We start from the raw sequence: 22,926 nt of genomic DNA, 5'->3' as shown, positions 1-22,926 counted from the left end.
TGGCAGGGGCTCATCAGCTCTGCCGAGAGTTCATGAAAGCTCCATCCAGCTTATTTTCCCCCCTTTCCCCTCCCTGCTTCTCTCTCCTGGGGGTGGGCGTACTGACATTGTTTGGAGTACATCATCTGGTTCATGTTATGCCTGGCAGGAAGTCCAGCCTCTCTGGCCCGCCGCGCTCCGGGAGGCCGAGGGGCCACGCTTTTGGCAGGGAGACCAAGAGGAGTGGGGAGGAAAAGAGGGGGTGATGCAGCGTGCTGCTCTTACCCCAGGGGAGAGGCTGCCTGGCACGTACGAGCCTCCGTGCACCCCGGCCGGAGGAGGCTCCGGAGCTTAGGAGAGGGTTTGGCAGCATCTTGGGTGATGGAGGCTGTAAAGGCATTAAGTCGCTGGGGCTGAGGGTGGCCTTGCATGGTCCCCGCTCACCTGAGCACAGCGGAGAGAGTCGACTGCCCGCCAGACCTCCTCTGAAATCGTTTTTGCCCAGATTTCTGCTCTGGGCTGTACGTGGGTCCGTGCTGCGTAATGGTCAGAGCACAGTCGCCGGTATCTGGTTGCTTGGGCTTTCCTCCTAGCTCTGAACAACTTGCAGATAAATTTCTCCTTTCTCTGTACCATCTATTGGCAAGCGATGGCAAGAAAAGGTGCATCCCACCCAGAGTGGTGTATGGTGACCCGCTGCCTCCCAAGCAGCTTTGAGATGATCAAAGAGCCACTAACGTCTAGTGTATTCCCATGCGAGGGCCTCCACGTTGCTCGCTAAGCCCTGCTGGATGGGTTGCACTTGCCGGTGTTGCGGTGCACAACTGGGAAAAGGAAAAAAAAAAAGCGTCAGTGTTGCGCCAACTGCTCCGGCAGCAGCCTGGTGTGGTTATGATCCTCAGGTAGAGTATCTCTGCAAGATGCGTGCTAGGAGGAGAAGGCAGATTATTTGAATAAGAAAACCCCTGGAGACCATTAGTGTTTTGCTAAGCCCCATTGATACCCTTGCAGCGCTGGGTCCGCGGTGGGAGCCTGGGGCTGCTGTCTCTGCCAAAGGGAGCTGTGCTTCCCGGGCTCAGCATGTTCCCTGCGCTGGGACAGAGCTGGTTTTGATGGAGCTGTGCCAGCTTATGGGGTGGATGGTCTGGTCCCACAGGGAATAGAGGATCCCTGGAAAGCTGCTGGGCAGGTTGCAGGGAAGGCAGATCTTGTGTTCTGCTCCTCAGCCGAGCCCCCGAGGATGTCAGCAGGGCAGACCTTTGCCTGTATCCCACAGCAACGGTATCGATCACCGAGCCATCGCTTTGAGGCCCTACTCGAGGTTTCATGGCCACGTGTTGCCAAGTGTTCTTGCCGTGATTTTAACCACAGGGAATGGAAAAATTAAACTGTCTTAAGTGAGGGATCGACAGAGCAGCTTTGCAGACCTTTTGCTTTGACTTCTCCAGTTCCAATCGGTCCCAAATCAGCAGCGAGTGTCAATCTTTCCTGTCCAGTGGCAGCCGCAAAGTGAATTTGGTGGTCCTCCTTCTTGTCCTTGCTGTACAAGTGTGCTGTAAGTGCCCCTGCAGATGACACAGACTGAAACTTTCATGAAGCTGACATTGCCGAACCTCTAGACAAGTGGCTGGGCTGACACATAGAAAAAAGCTTGTGTCCTTGCTATTCCGGCTCTTTTTGTTTTCTGAACAATTAGGAGATTTTCAGTTGCTAAACCATCCTCGAAAACTTGAATTGCTCAGCCCAGATGCCTTGGAGGTCAGTGTTTGTTCTTTACAGCTGGGAAGGAGGCGAGGGAGGGGCAAAGATAGCTCTTAAAAGCCATTTTCTTCTAGCTTCCTATGGTGCCTTTGGAAGAAGATCCTTTTCTCCCAGCCTGTTCTCCTCCCCCAGGCACAACCTGATACGCCCCTTGCAATTTGCCAGATGAACATCATCTGTTGGTATTTCTTGGATGGGGACGTACCTTCTGGCTCCCTTCCAGAAAGGTTTGGAGCCAGCGGTGGGGCTGGGAGCAGGCTGAGATGCTGATTGTTGGTGGCTGCTGCAGGGTGGGAATAACAGAGGTGGAAAGGATCTTCTTGTTATTATTTGATATGGTTAAAGAGAAGTTGGAGAGAGGTTTCTAAATGTGTTTAAGGATCATGTTACTTGGAGGCTGCTGTGCCATGTTTCCATAGGGGTGGGGAAACCCTCCAGTACTGGGATCTTGCTGAGGTTTTAGTGGATTTAATACCAGACTGGCAGCCCTGGAAACTGAAATCTTTGTTTATCCACAGGCTGGATGGGCAACCCCTTGCCCTGAGGCCACGCCGTGCTTCGACTTGGCTCCTGGGGCTCCCTGCAATGGGAGAGGCAGGAGGTCCCGTGCTGCACCTCAGGGTGCTTCAGGACCCCCCAGATCACACTATTGCTCCGCTGTGGCCATCTATTTTCTAGCTGTCGGGGTAGGATTACCGGGCAGGGGCAACTAAATGCAGTCTCGGAGGATTTCCACGCTTCCCTGTGCTTGGATTTGGGGTGCGATAAGCAAAAAGAGCATCGCGCCGGCTGTGCCTGCAGGGATGGGTCCCACTCAGCCGGCACCGCTGTTCCAGAGCTGGGGGGTTGGCTGTGACCACCCCACAACCAGGACCAGAGCATGGCCTGGTTTGAGGGACACCTGAGTTGGTCCAGCCATAGGAAGGGCTTCACCACTACTGACTCCTCCATCACCCTTCCCAGCTCTCTAATTGCCAGCCGCTCTGTCCCCCGAGGGACGTGTAATTGAAGAAGCAGAGAGCTTATTTAGGTCACTCTAGACCACATTTAAAGGATGGGCATCCCCCGCTTGTACTTTCTGTAACACCGTTATCTCCAGAGCTGCCTAGTGACTGGCTTTCAAGTGGACGTGTTCCTTTTATTTAAACATATACTTGCAGCAGGGCTGTTTCAGTTCTCAAATATTTCTTCATCTCCCACAGACTCGGCAAGAGGGGGAAAAAATGTCGTTGCTAAGGAGCAGGATTTGGATACAAAGCTGGCCGAGCTGCTGGCGGGGGGCCCGGGGGGCTCCAGTGCAGCTCGTGGTGGGTCAGAGTTTTTGCGTTGCTTTGGTGAGATGGTACCTGTGGGGTCTGGATGAGGGGGGGGGGCAGGATTCAAAGCATCACTTGGGCCTTGGGGAGAAAGAGTTGAGTTGTAGGGCTCATAGATTAAATAGTTTATCCCTTGCCTGGTGCTGGGTTAGACCCAATGGCAGCATCCATGGCCTGTCCAAAACGTGTGATGTTCGCTGTGGGGGTCTGTGGGATCTTCATTCTGCAGCGAGAAGCATCTGTAGGTTGAAAGGTGAGGCTGGCGTGAGGGGTCTTACGAGGAGGGATGTTAAGCATCGCACTGAAACTGTATCACAGCCTCTGGCTGGAGCGTGCCTGCCTGGGAAAACTGGCAGCAGGGGAAGAATTGAGCTCTTTTGGCTACTTCAGTTGTCAGTTTGTCTCGTTCCTGTCCCCGAGTGGGGGCTCACCCGTACATCACAGCAGCCCCCAGCCCTCCTGGCTCTGCCTCGCAGGTTGACCATCCGTATGGAGACGCGGGGAGGGGATGGGAGCAGGGACAGAGGTGCGAGGGTGCTGCACGGCAAGTCTGCTCTGAGCGTGTGCCGCGGGCTGGCGCAGGAGTAGCTTTGCTCATGTGTAATCTGGTGTTTGCAGAAGGGATTTTGTGGATGGGCCTTTTGTTCTCTTAACACCTGGGAGCAGCTCTCCCAGAGGCGACAGGAAAGTCCTTTCCTTAAATCTCTGTGTGGGCTGCAGTGAGCAAACACTGGTGTTCGGTGCAGTGAAGTGGCAACTCCGCAGCACCTAAAACCTCTGTTCCTCTCCACCTGATTTTGTTTGGTTTGTTTTTATGATGTTATGCAAATAATCTCTAAAGTTTTTGGTTGCATTCCTGGGGCTGCGTTGGTACAGGTTCTTATAGGGCAGCGCTTTTACATTAGATAACTGCCAAGAGTTTCTCTTTAACATACCTGAGGGTCAGTAGTTATGTGACAGTGAAATGTCAGTGGAGATTAAGCACACGCAGAGGCACATGCGTAGCCCGTTTCACTTGCATAGCTTGACACCAGTGAGTTTGTTTTCATCACACAGTTGGTATTTCGATGAGCCCTGCTGTCAGAAACACACTGGGATGGGAAAGGGCATCTTCCTGCTCCGCACGTGGGGTGCTGGGTGCCTGTGCCGTGGGGCTGATGGGCACAGCCGCCTGGCGAGCCCCGGTGTCGGTGGAGGCAGGACGGAGATGACTCCAGCTGCCAGGCACCAGCCGAGTTCTCGGAGCTGACAGGGGAGGAAAAAGAAGTTGTTTTAACTTGCAAACAGAGCAGATTGAGGAGGAAACTCATCGGAGGCAACTTCATCTGGAATGCTGAGGCATTATTTTTAGAGCGGCTTTTCTTTCTGCTAACCACACTTTAACAAACAGCAGCTGAGCTGAGGGCCTGTGTGGAAACCTGCTTTTCAAAGGGCTCGCTACCCATCTTACCAGAACTTCTTTTCATGTGATGGAGCAAAACCACGCAACCTTTCCCTGCTCTTTGCAGTGGTTGGGTCACCATGGAGATTCGCAAGCTGAGAGCCTGCCCTCGGCTCCCCGCTCAGACGGCGTTTTCATTTCTGAAATTATGTGTTTGGTTTGGGTTTGCCTCTTAGAGTTGGAACTAACTTCAGGAAACCATTGTTTAGCCAAGCGGGGCAAAGTGAAGCATGTTGCCCAAGACTGGCAGGGTGAAAACTCAGCTGTGGGAAGCGAACAAGGATGCTGAAGCGCCCACCTTCATGTGGTGGGGACTTTCAGGACCTCACCTTCCAGTTTAGGCCAAAACCCCAGGGATTTAGTTCAAAGACACTTCCCTAAAAGGCTCAGCCGGTGGCCTGCTGCGGGTGAGGTCTGGCTCCGTGCAGTGGAGCAGCAGCAGAGCCGGTGAGCTGGAGGACGTGGCGGGGGGTGTGAACTGGGGCTGGTGGTGTCACCCCCATTCCTCCCGTGCTACGACCCCAACGATCGCTGCAAACTTTTCAGAGCAAGGCTAATGCTTGGTTTGGTTTATCAACTTAAAGCAGCCCAGCTTTTCTCCAAATGTTGCTATTTGTTTCCTTTGATTATATTTTTTTAATGGATATTTGGTCCCAGCTGCAGTTCTGCTGGTCAGGACCCCTTGGCCGGATCCCTATGCTGAGCAATACGGCAGCGGTGCCTATTGCTGGTGACCAGCACTGTGATTACTGGGTTTCTAGACAACGTGGTTTACTAGATTCAGTCCCGGTTGCGACAGTGAGAACTGGCATTAAGACAGGCCCGGCTGGTCCCTCCCTCGCAGCGTGCTGGGGGTGACTCAGAGCGTAGCTATGGCTTACGCCACTGTCATAACAAACACTTATTCCCCGAGGTGCTTCTGGCGGGTGTTGGGGAGGTATACCACCAACTCCATCTCTCCCAGTCCTCATTCCTATGGATTTCAGTGTGTTCCTTAGTAAAACTCAGCTCTGGGAGGATGGGGCTGTTTGAGCCTTGATCTGTCTTAGTCCAGGCAACGTCAAAGGAAAGGAGCCGGGGAAGGAAGGTGGGCACCTCTGCCCTGTTCGCACTGATGCTGCCCCATGGTTGTTGTGCACATCAGCTTTTTGGGTATCCCAGGGTTTGTCCCCTCAAAATCATTTTAAATGGGAGGGCGAGCTGCAGGGATGCTCACCTGCAGCTGGTAATCCCAGGGAACGAACAGGGCAGGGTGGCAGGAACAGACGAGTCGGGGTGGGAGCGTGCCTGTACTGGCTCACCAAAGCGCTGTGGCCAGGAGGAACAGGCTTACTTGTGTGGTGTTTTACCTGCCATGAAAAAAACAGACGGAACGTGAGGGAACGCTTGCCTGCAAATGCCTGTGGTGACCCAGCACCGGGTTGAAATCCCGATGCCCGGTGTCCCCGAGCAGACGCAGGTGTGCTGCTGCAGATGCTGATACTTCGTCATCAGCCATCGCTGGAAAAGGGCTGTGTCTTAAGCGGTGGGAGAAAACATAGTCCCAAAAGTCTGTGCTGAATCAGGGTAGGTGGGAAAGTGGAGCAATGCAGCGTGAAGCTGCCTGCTCGCTCCCTGCCACCCCCCGGGTTTGGCTAACGCCTGGTGGAGGGTCGGTTGCCTGCAGGTCCCATTCTGGCTGATGCTTGGACGTGGTCCACGGCAGAACCTGCACCTAGAAGGGCAGGGCTGAAGGTGCGGGGAGGGAATTCATCCCACCACCCCGGCTGCCCATGCCCTGCCTGGATACCCACGTTCCTCGTACCGCAGCTGCTTTCCACCCTTTGGATGCGCAGGATCCGGCACACCCAGCTCTCGGGGCAGGGCCCGGGTCCAAACCTCACTGCTTGGGCTCCTGGTGTGCATGTTCAGGCGCTTGAAGATGGATGGATTTTTTTAAATATTTTTGTTTTTCGGTTGTTTTCTCCCCAAAGGTGCCAATTAAACTTAAGCTCTCAATTGCTTCAGCTATGGAAATCAGACTCAGTTGACTTGAGCATCCTGATTGCAGGCCATCCCAGGTGTCAGCTTGTTGATTCCTGCCCCTGTACCTGCTTATATAGCACCTACTGCCTCGTTGACACCTATTTAAGTAATGCTCCGGAGGTGAGATTTTCTTGATTACAAAGCAAAAGCGCTTGCTCTCTCCTCCCTTCCAGCTTCCCACAGGCGCCCCAGGGAGGGGAACAAGTCGAGGGGAGACTATCCAAGAGGAGGATCTCTCCCAGCCTGGAGTGAAGGGGATGGCTTGAGACCTGCAGCTGGGATGCGGTGGGACACGCTGGGGCTGCGGGTGTCAGGAGGAGGCTGGGACGAGAGGGACTCAGCCCGGACCTCTGTGCAGGGCGTCCCGGGAGGCACGCCGGCAGCAAACGGAGGCATCCTACGTCATCCCGGCCGGGTGGGAGTCGGGCGCGAGGGGCACGGCCGGAGAACAAAGGCTCGTATTTATTCCTCCCATCCTTTCACGGGCAGCCCCTCGCTGCCTCCCCGCACTGGATTGTTCCTGCATTTTCTCTGCTTCAGCTGTTTACTGTGTCACCCTGATGCAGACACGCACACAAAGAGCGAGCCATCCGGCGAGGCCATTCCTGTGCCACCGGCACCGCGAGCCCCTCTCCGGCCCCGGGGAGCACAGTGGTGGCATTGAACCGGGCTGGGAGAGCGCCTGAGCCTGCCCTGCTCCGGGGTCAGGGTGGGCTGGGGGCATCCGGAGCCCCCCAGGCATCCTCCTCTGCACAGGCTGGGGCAATGGGATTTTGGGGAGGGGGGCCCGAGAGGTCTGGGCTCGTTGGCTTTGCCCGTGTTTCAATCGCACCAGCTTTAAGGGAGGGAAGGTAGGTTGACGTAAGGCAGTGTAAACACATGGGTGGACGCATTTCTTTCACGAGGGTTTATTTTGGTTCAGCTTATCTAAGTTAAGGATGTGTCTGAGCTAAACTGAAATTAACCTTGTTCAAATTGAAACAAAGGGCGACGGCACAGTTACTGTAAGCCAGACTGCAGCCAGACAGGGCCGTGGCTTTTGGACAGCCTCCAATTTGTCCACCCCAATCTAGGCACCTTCAAAATCACTGAAAGCTAGGACTCTCTGCTTTCTTTTTCCCCCTCTGCAAGTTACAGCAGGTGGGTTGCTGCATAGGCAGCCATTTACAGCTTATCCAGGCTGCTCGGGAAAGGCGCGTGGCGAAACTCCCCGGGAATATTGGCATGGGGCCGGTGGGATGGTTCAGCATGGCACGAGCGGCTGAAAGCCGCCTCCTGGGTCTGGGCTGATGTTTTATGCCTGGCAGTCGCTGGAGCCATCATCATCGCGTTGCCCTTTCTGCGTCTCCCACATGCCTTGCTCATGCCGCAGGTACGTGCCCAGGTGTGAGCTTCGTTCCTGCAGGTCAGGTACATGCTGGGGGCGAGGGGGAGGTTTGACAAAAGCAGCTGGTTTTAGAGCCACTGATGTTTCCTTAACATTAATTTTTTGGCTGTCCGGGCTGGCACGTGGCCTACGAGCTGAGAGCAGGAGAATATTTATTCAAGGCTTTGTGTCTCTGAGAATATAGAGACTTGACTTTTGGGATAGATGAACTCACTAGCTTGCAGATGCTGATACACGCAAGGGACAAGCATTGCCCTGGAGTTGCAACAACGAACAAAGTCTGTGTGTTCTGGTTAACATGTGTTAAGACATAAGTGACATTTCAGGAGGGGCCATACCAATCGGTTTCAAGGTATATCAGCTCCAAAAGCCAACCTAATCACCATCCCTTTCCAAACGCATATGGCAGTTTTTGCTGCCACAGTAGTAACACACTTGGTGCAAAAGAGCCCTGTTTCAGCCGTGGAATCAACAGAGTAACATTAGGTCAGGCAGGCTTGAACTGTAACCTCTTTGGGACAGACACCCGTTTTTCTTCGCATTTGAACAAGGCACTATAGAGCTATTATGTTGCATGTGACTTACAGGTGCTACTGTAAACACACAAAACATAATCACTTTTTGAACTGTTATGTTTTTTGCAGATTTCTCTGTTCCATCTTGGTGAAATACAGACTTCTGTTCTAAGCTGAAATGGCTTGGTATGAGACACTTGATCTTTATTTACCCTTACAGAGCAATATGTATTAATTTTTTATACACCAGTTTTCACCAGTCATGTCGTTCTGGTTTCGCTTCCAGTAATTGCCTTCCGGGCTCTGGCAAGTTTGTAGCGGAGCAATTGCTCTGTAAGCAAAGGCCAGCTGCGTCCCTTGTATGCAAGCCTGAGTCTGTGTAGGCGTTGGTGCTGAGCCTGGATGCTGCCGCAACACACGCCGAAGTGATCATGAACACAAAGCTAAGGACTGTGGAGCAAGAGCTAGAACTGCTGTGTCGGCGGGATCTTTTTTCCATCAACTTAGAGAGGAAGCAAAACCTGCTGCACTCAGTTTTCTTCTAACCTTCAGTAGCCTGCGAAGGGAGCCCATCCCAGCGCGTCCGCTGGTAGGAAACGGGAGGGAAGTCCTGCTTTGGTAGGGTTTTCACATAGGGTGCAAATGTCTAGGTAGAGGTGCTGGTGGTCTTCTATACTCCCAGGTGTAAGAAACCCAGGGTTTGGAGTTGAGCAGTCATCTCTGGCATCTCTGGCACAGCCAGTTGCAGATGGAGTTTGCTTTTCCCTGGGAAGTCCTCCTAGCAAGTCTGATCCCCCAGCACCTGCATCAGGGGGACTGATCCTGCCCCTTGGAGACCTGGGAGGCATGGAGTGGACACGGAGCATCTTTGCAGATCTTTGACTCTTGGTTTCCAGACCATAAAAAGAGCGAAAAAGTCTCTATGTGTGGGAAGGCTCTTACTTTTCTTTAAAAGCAAAACAAAAGCAAATGGGGGAGGAATCTTGTGTATCTGCTCTGTCTCGTTCCTGGACCCGAGCGCTGAGCTCCTAATCCTCGCTCCAGCCACTGACTCACTGCATGCGAGTCACAAGATGCCTTTGTAACAGATCCACCAGCCGCTGCTTTCTCATCTTCCTAAACTGTGAGGGTGGAGAAGGTTGCCTTTGAATATTGTCTCTAACCCCTCTGGGTTACGGACACAGGATCAGACCTGCCGTCAGTCTCGGGCAGCCCCAGACCCCGAAGGAGGAGGTCTGAAATCCCCACAAGAGGCAGATACAGGGTGATGTGCCCCCTCCCTCTGCCCCGTCCTGCTCCCTGGGAGTGCATGGCACTGGGGGATGCACGGCCCCGGGGCTGTTCCCTGTGGGCACTGGGTGCAGCTTTCCATGCTGAAACACCTGAAGCAGAGCGAAAACAGAGCTAAGAGTGTCAGGAAAGCCTGGCTGCAGAGCCCAGCAGCTGATGGGGTGAGAACAGACTCTCAGCTGTCGCCGCTGTCTTGGTGTCCTGGCAAAAACACCCCCTTTTCATAGCAGGTTTAAGTTTAGCTTCTGGCCCTTTTTCTGTTCTTTTCCTGTTTCCCCCTTTGTCGTTATGTTTTAATGGGCTGTTGGAACCGGTCCTGGTTTGAGGCAGCTCTGAGCAGGCAGGAAGGAAGGCGGAGAGTGTTGAAAACCCAAAGGAATCGTGTCCATCTGCCTAACATTTCTGTGCGGGCAGCAGTGCCCAGGGCAGGGGCTGGGTGCAGCCGGGCTGCGGCGGGGGACTCCAGCTCCATCGGTGGCAACGGGAACACGGCTCGGGGAGAAAGGAGACACCGGGACATCAACTTGCCCGAGGCTGGCATTGGCCGGAGAGAACCATTGTACCCCAGTGCCAACCACGGTCATCGCTGGGATTGTGTTTGGGAGCAAGAGTGCTCCGGCCCTCGGTGGGGCTGCTCATCCAAAGCACGTGCCGTGGGTCACCGGGGTAGGCAGGCACCAGCACGGGGCACCTTTCGTTTCCCCGAACACAGGGGATATTCGGCAGCTTCCTCGCCAGCTTTGGGTAGTCTCTGTAGCCTTCCTGAGTGCGGCCAGGGGAAGGAAACTGCCGATGAGTGTGAGGAGCGGACGGGACAATCCTGACCGGCGGAGCCGTGGGGGAACATCCACCGCAGGGCTTTTTGCCTGGAAGTCCCCATGAGGAAGGGTGTTGTGCTGTGTGCGCTTATTTTGGATGTGTAGGACAGCGGGTACTTCTGCTTTTGCGGTCTTTTTCTTTGGTTCACGGAACTGCAGTTGTTTTCCTTTCACTAGATGGGGGTGGCTTTTTTCCTATTTCCTTTTACCTAATGTCATATGCTTCGGTTTGCATCAGAGGCCCCAGAGTTGCTGCTGTTCATTGCATGAGTTTGGGATTTGCTCCTGAGAGTGAAACGAAAATTAACTCGGGGCTTGTGTCAACCGTGGAGGACGCGGTCCTCGGTGGAGCCAGTTTCTTTCGTTTCTGGAAAGGCCCGTTTCCCGTTGCTGGTGGGAAGAGATTATTCTGAGAAGGGACTGGGGATTGTAAAGACCAAACCCCCACTTTCTCTTTCTGGCTCTACCGTCTTTCATCAAGTCCTTTCGAACTTGTGCAAACACAGAGTTTCAATGAGAAGCTCCTGGTGATACCTCTGAGGCTCAGGTCTGCCTTTTCTTGTCTCGTTAGCCCATAAGACTCTTAATTCCCAGCAGACGCAGGTTCCCGGCTTCCCATGGGCAGAGTTAGCGTCTGCTTCTCCCTTGTGGCTGGTAGCAGGGGCCCTTTGAAATCACGGTGCAAAGATAGTGTTGGTGCTGTGTTATACCTGTCTGTATAACAGACAGGCATTTTGTGTAGCCCAGCTGAAGGGGAACAGAGTAATACAAACGTCTTGATCTTTAAACCAGCTGTCGTCCACGGAGCATCAGTAAAAGCACTTTAAGCAGTTTTGCCTCTTCCACGTGTGCTGAAATTAATACCTTTTTCCAATAACAGTTCATTATTTTGTGTCTTTGGAGGCCAACGCGCTAACCCAGGACACGTGGGACCAGAGCTCTTAAGACCTGGTAATTGTTGGCTAATTGTCTGTGTGTAACGTGCAGGGATGCTGTCATGCTCACACTTAATCCTGTACTTTGCTCCTGTCTTACTAAAACCACCTTTGTGACTGATCTCAAACACTTTCCAAAATGCAGATCCCTAGCCAATATTTTGCTTTGCTGTTTGGCTTTTGCATTTTCCCCTCCCTCGAGCTGGCGGGAAGAGATGAAGACAGATTCCCTGCTGCTCTCTGCCTGGCTCCTGCGAGGGTCCCTCACACCACAGCCCTTCCTCCAGGCTCGTGAACCTTGGCTGTGTCTTAGAGCTCGTTATTAAACCTCCATGTGAAGACGTGGGGTTCGACACCACGCCGTGTACTAGAACATTCACCAGAGAGCAGAAGAGTTTATTGCACGGAGCAGGAATTCCTCCCCGGTGTAGTCACCAATGCTTTGAACTATCGGTGGGGAGCTTGTTGCTCACGCAGCCCCGGGCTATCTGCAGTTGGAAGCGGCAGTCTCTAAAACCAGGCAAGCCATCTGGTACAGACCTCCAGTTTCATATTTCAGGGGATGAACTCCTGCAGAGTTCACTTACGGCTGCTTTTGCAAAAGCCTCCAGCTCTGCAGAATTGGGCGTCTGATACCCCTAAGTTAAACATGTGGTTTTCCCTTGTGCCCCTCCATCAAGAGGCCTTTTTCCTGCTGTATGGAGAGGAGCAGGATTGCACACTGAGCTGGAGAAATCGTGGTCAAATGTTCATCTTCTGTGTCATTTTTTTTTTTTTTTTTTTGATGTCCATCTTGAAATGCATTGGATCTCACTTTCTGGGGTGCTGAGTCCCTTCTGTATGAGTTTTGTGGAAAGTGTAAATGCCGTAACCATCAACGTGCTCAGAGTTAGTGCTTTTACAGAAAGCTTTGCTTAATCTTCTTGCAGCCATTTAAAGTGATGTCTGGGCCAGTTGGATGCATCTCTTCTACCAACGCGATGCAGTAAGTGGAAGGGACTGTTATCCTGTATCTCTGCCATGGTGTGGTGCTCAGTTATTCAGGTTGAAGCACCAATGAAGGAGGGTTTGCACATGGGTGCTGGGCTGCGGTTGTACTGGTTGAGGCCTGACTCACATTCCCTTCTGCTATGAGGGGCAGAAACTCCAGCAGATTTGTAGGGCAGGCAATGGGGAGCAATGGCTGTTGCAGTAATATTTACCAGCACTTGTCTGTCAGAGCTCTTTAGGAACCATTTTGAAGACATTCATCTTTGGTTGACTTGATGGAAATCCTGGTGTGAGTACCAGACTCAAGATAGCAGCATTCTTGAGGGCCGGCACGTACATAAGCCACAGGTCAAGGTTTCATGTCTCTCCCAGCCCTGCTCCCACCCTGCATCTCCTCATCTGCAAAGGGAGAAACGTGCATTTGGTGCAGGAGTTGGAGTGGGACTTCACTGGCTCCGTCCTGCTGCTGCTTTTTGCTTCGTTGGTTTTTAACCAACATGTGCAGAATGCACAATCAGCATCTTGGAGAAGCAGCGGTAGGAAAGAGGAAGCTCACGCAGAATATAAATAGCCAAATTTTAAAATGTACCAGTGTAGCAGCTCACCCGGCTCTTGGCATGAGCCTGGCTGAGGACCGCTGGGAAGCTGCGTACTTCGTGTGTGGTTTGCAAAGGGGGAACTTTGGGGGATATCGCATAAGTCAGCAAGACAAAAACTGAATGAATCTGACAGTCTTGGATATGGGAAGGAAATGAAATTTGCTTCTACACACATCAAAATTGGGTGTATCCTCTGCATGTGACATGAAATGCGTAGTGAAAACCCCTGCATGGTTACGGCAATACTTTCCACTGTAGTTGCACAGCAGCTGCTAATGATTCATGGATTGATCCCGGGACATTTTGTCCTCCCATATGATTTGACTTCTTTATTAATTTAATTGCATCTCAACAAGCATCTGCTTTTTCTTGGTATTTGTGTCTGGGGTTTACAACTGCCCAGCCAAATCTGTCTTCTGAGTTAGACTGTACAGGGGTCTGGTCCTGCTGGACCCAGAGCTTTCCTCCAGCCCAAAGTCAGCATAACTGGAAGATACGCAGGGTAGGGCTGATCTGCAGGTTGGGGTGCAGAAAGCTGATAAAGGGGTGATAAAGGCTGGGAGAGAGCCTGGGAGAGCTGATGTGAAGCACTGTTGGAGGTGATCCTCCTTCTCTATCACTGCCCCTTGGGCAGCGGGCTTGCGCGCTCAAGAGGCATCCACTGCTGTCGCTTCTGGAGGATGGCACATAGCTGTGGGCACCAGGGTCTGATGGTCTGTGTGGGAAAACTGGGAAGAGTTCCCACAGATTTCTCTCTTTTTGTTGGAAAGAGCATCTATAGGAGGAAGAAAAACGACTTGGCTGACTTGGGCTCAAGTTAGGTACCATCTAGAGGCTGATCTAGAGTGGTTGCAAGGCTTCAGCGGTGCCGGCAGCTCTCTCCTGAGGTCGGGGTGGCTCACCTGGTGTAGGAGCACATCATTCCTGTGAGCTTTTGGTGGATAGAGGGAGAGGTGATGGGGGAGAAGCCCAACTCTCTTGGCTGCCAGTGCCTTTAGCTACGTACCAGCTCAGCTTCCCCTCACTGACGTGTTTAAACGGTTTCGTCTTCCCCAAACCAGGGCCAATGTCACGGGTGGCTGCTGGGGCTCCCAGCGTGGACGTGACGTGGGGCTGCAGAGGAGCGGGGGGTCAGGGTGGGCTCAGGGGCTTGTTCGTGCCCCCGTCAGTGTTTGGGCTGTGTGGTGCCAACCGTCGGGGCTCAGGGCTGCCAGCCCGCCTGTGCCTGGGCCAGCTGAGCTGGGGGGAAGCTGGGCTCAGATCTGCACTACCCCCAGCAGCCAGCATCGTCGGCCCAGGAGATTTATCGAGGCAGGAGGGAGATGTATTTTCATGTCACACTGTCTAGGAAGGCGCAGGGCACGCTGTGCTGGTGGGTGCCTTTTCCATTCTTGAAATTCAGACCTGTTTATACTTGAACATAAATTTATGCCATAATTTATCCCAGAGCATAGAACAAGAGGGGGACTGACAGAAGGATGTCTGTCTGTCTGCTGCCTTGTGCGAGTGCTGTCAGGGTTGGTCTGGAAGCCAGTGAATCCCCAGAAAGACTTCTGAAGTTCACAGCACAGCCAAAGTTAGGAGCCTCACAACCCCTCGAGCTTCAGCAAACCAAACCTCTGCATACTCTGGCATGAATTGAGAAGAGCAGGTTCAGCAGAAAGCGAGGAAGAAGTCGAGTAACCCTGCCCAGGGGGATTCGCTGTCCTCATTCATTACAGCCATGAACAAGAGGCTTTTTAAAGCTTTCCCCTTACTCTTTGAGCTTGCTGTGGTTCCCTGCCTCGATTCCTTGCTAATAACAAGCACTTGACTTGAGCCGGGTGTGATGATAACGCGGTGACCGCTGCTGTGATGGTGATGATAAAGGATGGTGGTTAAAGAGCACATTAGGTGCACATTTGATAGCTCACGGTCATGTTTGGCACTTTCTGCTCAGTGTCTCTTGAGATGTGCAGCGTTGTCTGAAGCCGGAGCCCTGGGGTATGGTTGTTCCCACATCCACGAGGAGCTGTTTGGGAGGAGGATTTTTTTGCAGGGAGCAGCATCACTCCTGGGACTCTGTCCTGGGGCCCCATCCCGGCTTGCCCCACGGCAGCTTCTTCCGTGGTGAGCCCTGCGTTGTTGCTGTCGCTCGGGGTTTTTTGTGCTCCTGAGAGGCAGATTGCAGGGAAAGCCACGGGCTGGCTCTGGCCCCTGGCTGGTCAGTGTGATATTCAAGGGGGACTTGTCCCGGAGCCCCTGCGCCCCAGCACGAGGTCACCTCCCCCTGCTAACCAGCTTATTGCTTCTGGGCATTTTCCCCATCTGCTGAGCAGTGGGTTTTGCCGCATGTTACACCGTGTCCCACCATTTGGCGTGGGGGATGGAGGGAGGGGGAGATCCCTGCGGTGTTTAAAAGGATCTGGATAAATCCTCTTAGGAGAGGCACTGACTCAGCAGAGCGTGGTGAGAGAGGAGGAGGAGGAGGAGAAGGGAGCCAAATTGTCCTTGTGGGACTGGAGCTTCCACTGCGTCCCATGCTGGCATGTGGGGCCAGGGGAGGCATGTACCTGGGGACCTGCCCCAAGAAGGATCCCCTCTTTCCTCACCAAATTTTAGGTGGTCTCCATCCCCCCAGAGCAGAAATGTGGGCCTTGTAGCTGGGTCGGGCTGTGGCCCAGAGGTGCCTGTCCCCCAGGGGTGCAGGGACCTCTCCCAGCTATGCCCGAGCCCACCCCAGCGCTGCTCCCTGGGGTTCCCCCCAGCTTTGAGCTCCCCCCTTGGATTTCTGCCTTGTGTGCGTGGTCAGTGCTGCCGAAGCTTGCGGGCGGCTTGGTTTCACGGTTATTATTTAATACCAAAGGTACACCAAGGTACTCAGTTCCCGCAGAGGCAGATTACCAAGATTACAGTCAGACCAGGCGGCAATGTCAATTTACGGCAAAGGCAAAGGCTTGGGGAGGGGGAAGCAGCCGGGGTTGGGTACAGGGGTGTGCTGCCATCCGTCCCCCTCGCTGCCCGGCGAGGGGTCCCCGCTCTGCCCGGCACCTGGAGCTGGCACAGCCTGGGTGTGCAGAAGGGCTGAGAGGCAGAGCCAGGGGACACGGAGCAGACCGAGAGCAGCTTCCCAAAGTCCTGGCTCTGCCTGTGTGCAGGCTCAGGTGGGCCCAGGGTTAAGCTGGCCAGAAAGACTGGTGTCGCCTGGTTTGCATTTCTGAGCAGGCAAGGGAGACTCTCGCTGCCTGCCGGCTGTTGCCTTTGGCTTGCCGGGATGCCTCGTACAAGCCCACAAGAGCATCTCTGCCACGCTTTACTCTCCTTATCTCACGGTGTATCTTGTCTTCCCGTGCAGAGCTCCACACAGGAGATCGGAGAAGAGCTGGAGGATGGTGTGATCTACAGCATATCACTCCGGAAAGTGCAGCTCCATCACACGGCCAACAAAGGGCAGCGATGGCTGGGGGTAAGCTGGGGGCTCCGCCAGCTTCCTGCCACGGCATATTTTCAGATGTTTCCCTTGCCAGAGACACGGTGACCTGATGTCAGGGCTTGGCTGGGTCGATACCAGCCCATGTCTTGCCTTCTTCTTGCTCCCCCCTACACTACTGTCCTGGGGGGTCCTCCCAACCCTTATCTGAGAATCATGTATTTACTGGGAAGCTGGGGCATGGGAGAACCTGCTGGCTGCTGCCCCGTGGGAAGGGGCATGGGGAAAACAATCTGAAGCCCCGTTTTGCAAAATAGGGCAACTCTGATTTGCGTCTAGATTTTGGCAACCTTGAGGCCTTTCCTGGGATTTCCGAAATGCTTAAGTGTCCCCAGCTGGGTTGCTGGTATTTGGTGTCTGAGGAGACCCGGCTTCCCTTTCCCCAGGGCTGTCATGAGAGCTCCAGGCACTGCAGGGGGTCCATGGTCCCAGCCTAGACCCGAACGGTGGCTCGTGAAGCTGGTTGGGACCACATTGCACTTGAACATCTCTGTCTTCACCCGACCCACTGACTTTTCCTCCTGTCCTGGCAGTTTGAGAATGAGTCGGCCTTAAACCTTTACGAGACGTGTAAGGTGCGGACAATAAAAGCTGGGACCTTGGAGAAGCTGGTGGAATACCTGGTCTCAGCCTTCAAGGGCAATGACTCCACCTATGTCACCATCTTCCTGTGCACTTACCGGGCCTTCGCCACCACCAAGCAAGTGCTGGACCTGCTGCTTAACAGGTGAGGCAGCCCTGAGCCCCGAATTTCAGCTGGGGGTGGCTGGTGTCTGAGCCCACTCAGCTGGGAGAGCCCTAGCATCTTCTGCTGCCATGCCTTGGAGGGCTGATGGGCTTCTCCCAGATCCATCAGCATGAAGGTTTTGGGGAAGGGCAAGGAGGATGCAACTTCCCGGAGAGCTGGAGCCCTTCCAGCTGGTACCTGCTGCGAAGTGGCCAGTACTGGCTGCTTCCCTCTTCCCGTAACACGGGGGCTGTGGCAGAGTCGAGGGAGCAGGACAGTGTGTGGGAGGTTCATCCCAACCTCCTGGCAGAGCTGGGCGTGATGTGGAGGGACAAGAGGCAGCACTGAGAGGCGGCTGAGTCCAGGATGCTCACTGCCTCCTTGCTGTGCCCCACCAGGTACGGCAAACTCCACGTGCAGGCGAATGGGGACCACGCCAGGCACGCTGTGGACGAGAGGATGGAGCTGAAGAAGTAAGTCTGACCACGCTGTGGGTGAACAAGAGAAGGGTGTCTCTGGTTGATAGATTTTCAGTTCTCATCCCACGCCGTTCCTGGTACCCGGGGTGTGTTGGGGTGCACACAGGTTTCTCATGGCACCCGATTCTCATGCAGGCTTGCCTGTGTTCCTCCTCTCCCTGCAGCACCATCTCCTCCATCCTGGGTGCCTGGCTGGACCAGTATTCAGAGGATTTCCGCAAGCCCCCAGACTTCACCTGCCTCAAGCAGCTCATCTCCTATGTGCACCACAACATCCCCGGCTCAGACCTGGAGCGCCGAGCCCGCATCCTGCTGGCCCAGTTCCAGCAGCAAGAGCAGAGCGAGTCCAAAGCAGAAGGTGGGGTCCTTTCCCCACTGGCAGGGGGTCGTTTGGGGCTCCAGGTGGAGATAGTGCTACTGGTTGGCATTGAGGGCCTCCAAAACCTCGGGTCTTGCCACGTGGCTGAACCCCCATAAGCCCTGCCTGCATTTACATGGAGGTACACCGGGAAACTAATCCAACTGAACCAGAAGTGGGATTTCTAAGTGGGCAGCTAATCTGCCTTTAATCCTCTGCAGACACTTGTGTCCAGGTTTAAAATGACTGTCCTTTTATCTGAGCCTCGTTTCTCGAGGTGTGAAGCCAGATGGGACTTAAGAGCCCGGGAGGTGGGATGCGGGTGCCTACGGAGGGCTGGCGTGGGTCGGCATGGGCTCTGGCTCACAGCAGTGCTCAGCTTCATGCTGTCTCTTACAGCTGTGGACCATGGTGGCTGCACCTTCCAGCTGGTGGAGGAGAACGGGGTCGGGGACGGGAAGCCAGATTTCCTCTCCTTCTCCCCCGAGATGGTGGCAGAACAGTTCACGCTGATGGATGCTGTGAGTATTCATTCAACAGCCAGGTTGATGGTGCTTTGCCTGTCTGCTACCTGCTGCTCTGGGCACAGGCCTGTCTTTTCCTATCCATCTTTTCCTCCTGGCCTGTTCCCTTCCCAGGGACCCCAAAGAGACCCGTGTCCATCCCTTTTATCTTCCAGGAGCTCTTTAAGAAAGTGGTGCCTTACCACTGCCTGGGCTGCATCTGGTCCCAGCGAGACAAAAAGGGCAAAGAGCACCTGGCGCCCACCATCCGTGCCACGGTCCTGCAGTTCAATAGCGTGGCCAACTGTGTCATCGCCACGTGTCTCGGAGACCGGTCCCTGAAGCCGCAGCAGAGGGCTAAAGTGGTGGAGCGGTGGATCGAAGTGGCTCGGGTAGGACAGCCTGCCATCCTGCTCACCTCCTGCCTCGGCCCGGGGCTGAGGTTCTGCGGTGGGTGAATACCAGCAGATTCCTGGGCTTTCTTTAACGCTGAATCCCCTTGTCATCTCCTTGTCTGCCCCCAGGAGTGCCGCATCTTGAAGAACTTCTCCTCCCTCCGAGCCATCCTCTCGGCTCTGCAGTGCAATGCTGTTCACCGGCTGAAGAAGACCTGGGACGAGGTTCTACGGTAAGCAGTGTCTTCTGGGCTCCTGCAGCTGCAGGGAGGTTTCAGGGGCGAGGTTGTGCTGTGGCCGTGGCCCTTGAATGTGTAGGTGGGATTTTCTCAGCTCCAGCATTGCCTCTTGGAGTGTGCCCAAAACCCAGGGACCAGCATAAGGTATCAGGGACCTAAGGAGGGTGAGGACATAAAAGCACCATCACCTCCTCCTCCTTTCCATGCAAAACACCCTGGAATAGCCCTCAAACAGCAAGGCCCTGCTAGAGCTGTGAGCATTGTGGGGGGGTCATTTGGGTCAGCAGAAAAGAGCCCGAGGAGGAGACCCCAGAGCAGCACCATTGCTGACTTCCCCCCTGTGTTTCTCCCTGAGCAGGGAGAGCTTCCGCACTTTCCACGAGCTCTCAGAGATCTTCTCCGATGAGAACAACCACTCGCTGAGCCGGGAACTTCTCATTAAGGTATGGGGAAGTGGCACCCTGTTTCTGGCAGGGAGCTCGGGCTGATGCTGGCAGAAGTTTCCACAGTGTTCCAGCCACCAGGCTAAAGCCCTGGCAGTGCTGCCAGGGTTGCAGGCGTGGGTGCAGGCAGGGCGTGCTGAGTCTGGGGAGCGGGCAGGGGTTTTGGACCAGGCTGGGCTTTCTGCTTCTCCACCCAGAAGTCGTCATTGCCTGAAGCTTGCAAAGCAATTCAGCAAGCAGAGATAAGCAGTGGGATAGGATCCAGTGCACCAGGTGACGGCTTCTCCCCAGAGGAAGCTGCATTTTAGCAGCCCGGTGCAAAGTGCTCTTGATTTCAGGTGGTAGGGTTTGTGAAAGGCTGCAGCAAAAATGTCCTTCCCTGTGGAGCCTCTCCGCAGCTTCCCAGCCTAGCTCTTCCAGTTTGGGGGCTGAGAGGACACAAAATGCAAAAGGGAACAAAACATCCCATTGAGGAGCTATTTATACAGAGCTGGAAATGGGAGCAGCAGTTCCTATTCACTAAGCCTCTCCTCCCTGTGAGCCACAAAAAAGCTCAGCTTTGATTTCCTCCTCTTCCCCTCATCCCTCTTTCCCTCTACAAGGAAAGTTGTACCAATAAAAACAGGGCTGAATTTTAGCTTATCTATTAGTGCAGTTTCCAAGCCAGGCTGATCCTCACCTCTCCCCCCCCCATCCAGGAGGGCACGTCCAAATTTGCCACCTTGGAGATCAACCCAAAGAGGGCTCAGAAGCGGCAGCAGCAGCAGCGAGAGATGGTGAGTCTGGCACGGCCACCCCCGTGCCCCCTCCCCGGCTGCTGCCCGGGTTGGTCCCTGTTCTCTGCTGACCCTGGTTGTCCCTCGCTGTCCCCACAGGGTGTGATGCAGGGCACCATTCCCTACCTTGGCACCTTCCTCACGGACCTGGTGATGCTCGACACCGCCATGAAGGATTTCCTGGACGTATGTACCTCCATCTCGATCCTCTGCTTCTTCTCCTTCCTCAGCACAACCACCCCAGAGCCTGGGCTGATAAAAGGAGGGTGGGTCCCCCATGCGTCCTATGCTGGACACTGCACCCTGCGCATCCTATATCTGACACTGCACCTTCTGCATCCTGTATTGGACACTGTACCCTGCGCATCCTATATCTGACACTGCACCCTGCGCATCCACCTGTGTCAGCCCATGGAAATGGGCTGCTCTCACGCTACCCCTTGGCAGGGATGCCCACAAGGCAGTGGCAGTGAGCCTGGGACAGGGAGGGACGGGAATAATTTTTTTCTGCCTGCTCCACGCTGACATTCGGCTCCTTCTTTTCCAGGGCGGGCTGATCAACTTTGAGAAGAGAAGGAAGGTAAGAGCTTTGCCTTGGCAGCAGCACAGCAGGGTGGAAGGAGGCTGACTTGGTGCAAGCCCAGGCTGTGCCAGTCACTTTGGGGTTGATCCCTCTCCTTTTTTGCTGTCATGTTCTTCGTTTTGGGGGAAGGGGATTCTGGTCCTTCATATCTGCCTCTGTGCATGCAGCTGGGCTGTTCGTGGAGGAGGCTGGGGTTGGCAAACAGGTCTGGTCTCATGGCTTCCATTTGCTGCAGGAGTTTGAAGTCATCGCCCAGATCAAGCTGCTTCAGTCGGCCTGCAACAATTACAGCTTCACGCAGGAGGACCAGTTCGTGGAATGGTTCCACAGCCTGGAGCGGCTCAGCGAGGCCGAGAGGTGAGCGTGGTCCAGGTCCGTGCTGCTGCCGGTGCATCAAGAGGTGCCACCGCTTGTCTCCTCCGGCTCCTGAGCAGCAGCTGCCCCGTGCTCCGCTCCCTGCTCTGCCTCCCTCGCTGTGCCGGCACGGTGCTCGCCGCAGCCGTGGAGGCACAGAGAGCTCAAACCTTCATCTCTCCCCTCCCAGCTACGGGCTGTCGTGCGAGATCGAGCCGCTGTCGGAGTCGGCCAGCAACACGTTGAAGGCGAAGAAAAACACGGGCATCATCAAGCGATGGAGCGAGTGAGTCTGCTGATCTGCTGAATTTTTACATACTGTAGAAGGGGATAAAGTCCCTGTAGTGCACATGAAAAATATGTTAGGGAAAACAGTCTGGGTTACTCCTGCCTCAGACAAAGGTAAACCCATTCATGGGATTGCTTTTGCTCAAGGGCCTGGCTGCACTTGGTGGGTGATGCGAAAAGATGGAGAAGCCCGATGTGTGCCTCAAAGGGATTTGATTTTAGGTGAAAATAGCCAGAATTAAACTGTATGATATTAGTTGCTATATCGGCTGCGTGGTGCTTAGTTGCTGGCTGGGGTTAAACCACGACAGTCCATTTTGGCACCCGACGGTGGGATGCGGGGTGGAGGTGGGGACCAGTGCGGGACAGCTCCGGCTGAGCATCGCAGGGGATCAGGCTGGGGTGGGCGCTGTCCTGGCTAGCCAAATCCACCCTCGCTCTGCTCCCTTCTCACCTGCCCCGCGTCTCTCCTGGCAGCCGGCAGCCACCGAGCACCGAGCCCTGCGCCAGCGGCAGCTCCCACTCGAAATCCTTCGACCAGCTCAAGTGCGGGCAGTACCTGTGCAGCGGGGACGCCACCGACTCGGTGAGCGTCACCTCCGCCGGCTCCAGCAGCTCCGACGTGGAGGAGATTAACATCAGCTTCATCCCCGAGTCCCCCGACTGCCAGGAGAAGAAGGTACGGGGTCCGGACCTCCGGAGGCAGGTGCGGCCTTCGTGCGGGGACTGCCTCGCCTCTGCCTCGGCGCTGGGGCTGGGAGAAGCGGGTGGGGGTCCCGGGGACTGTTTGCGACTCGCCGGGGCTAGGGAGGCCCCTGCCCTTTGCTGCTCCGGCAGCGTGGCAGGGCTCTTGTGCCTCCGGCGGCTGTAGTCGTGTCGGTCCCCCGTTGTCACAGGTCAGTGAGATCCCTCTGGCCTCCCTCCCCCAGCGCTGGTACACCCCGTCTGTGGCCGATGGAGAAGCTAAACCCACTGTGTCCTCCGCATCCCCTCTCCTCCCTGCCCTCCAGTTCTGGGAATCCACCTCCCTCTCCTCCCTGGACACGTCGGGCATCGGCTCAGGCTCCAGCAGTGCCTCGTCCTCTTCCGTCTCCTCCACGCCGGTGACGGCCTCCCGCACCCACAAGCGCTCGGTCTCCGGCATCTCCAGCTACTCTTCCCTCTCGTTGCCCCTCTACAACCAGCAGGTCGACGACTGCTGCATCATCCGTGTCAGCCTGGCTGTGGACAATGGCAACATGTACAAGAGCATCCTG

At 54.8% G+C, this 22,926-nt stretch overlaps 1 protein-coding gene across 4 annotated transcripts in view; it reads left to right on the top strand.

Annotated features, from left to right (window-relative positions):
- The window catches only part of RALGDS (ral guanine nucleotide dissociation stimulator), a 62,908-nt gene that overhangs the window by 38,014 nt on the left and 1,968 nt on the right, over window positions 1-22,926 (top strand). For 2 of the 4 annotated variants that reach the window (XM_075055619.1, XM_075055616.1), the window contains exons 2-16: window positions 16,391-16,501; window positions 17,059-17,252; window positions 17,651-17,725; window positions 17,896-18,089; window positions 18,489-18,610; window positions 18,769-18,984; window positions 19,117-19,220; window positions 19,585-19,669; window positions 20,368-20,445; window positions 20,545-20,631; window positions 20,993-21,025; window positions 21,264-21,385; window positions 21,573-21,668; window positions 22,148-22,349; window positions 22,567-22,926. In XM_075055619.1, coding sequence (XP_074911720.1) covers window positions 16,391-16,501; window positions 17,059-17,252; window positions 17,651-17,725; window positions 17,896-18,089; window positions 18,489-18,610; window positions 18,769-18,984; window positions 19,117-19,220; window positions 19,585-19,669; window positions 20,368-20,445; window positions 20,545-20,631; window positions 20,993-21,025; window positions 21,264-21,385; window positions 21,573-21,668; window positions 22,148-22,349; window positions 22,567-22,926 — 2,079 coding nt within the window. The remainder of the gene's footprint in view (window positions 1-16,390; window positions 16,502-17,058; window positions 17,253-17,650; window positions 17,726-17,895; window positions 18,090-18,488; window positions 18,611-18,768; window positions 18,985-19,116; window positions 19,221-19,584; window positions 19,670-20,367; window positions 20,446-20,544; window positions 20,632-20,992; window positions 21,026-21,263; window positions 21,386-21,572; window positions 21,669-22,147; window positions 22,350-22,566) is intronic. The other 2 variants (XM_075055618.1, XM_075055617.1) reach the window with 2 other exon arrangements.

Source organism: Buteo buteo, chromosome 23, assembly GCF_964188355.1.
Source record: "Buteo buteo chromosome 23, bButBut1.hap1.1, whole genome shotgun sequence".
NCBI classification, from domain to species: Eukaryota; Metazoa; Chordata; class Aves; order Accipitriformes; family Accipitridae; genus Buteo; species Buteo buteo.
The sequence above is the reverse complement of the archived record's forward strand: the minus strand, read 5'-3'. Positions and strand labels throughout refer to the sequence as shown.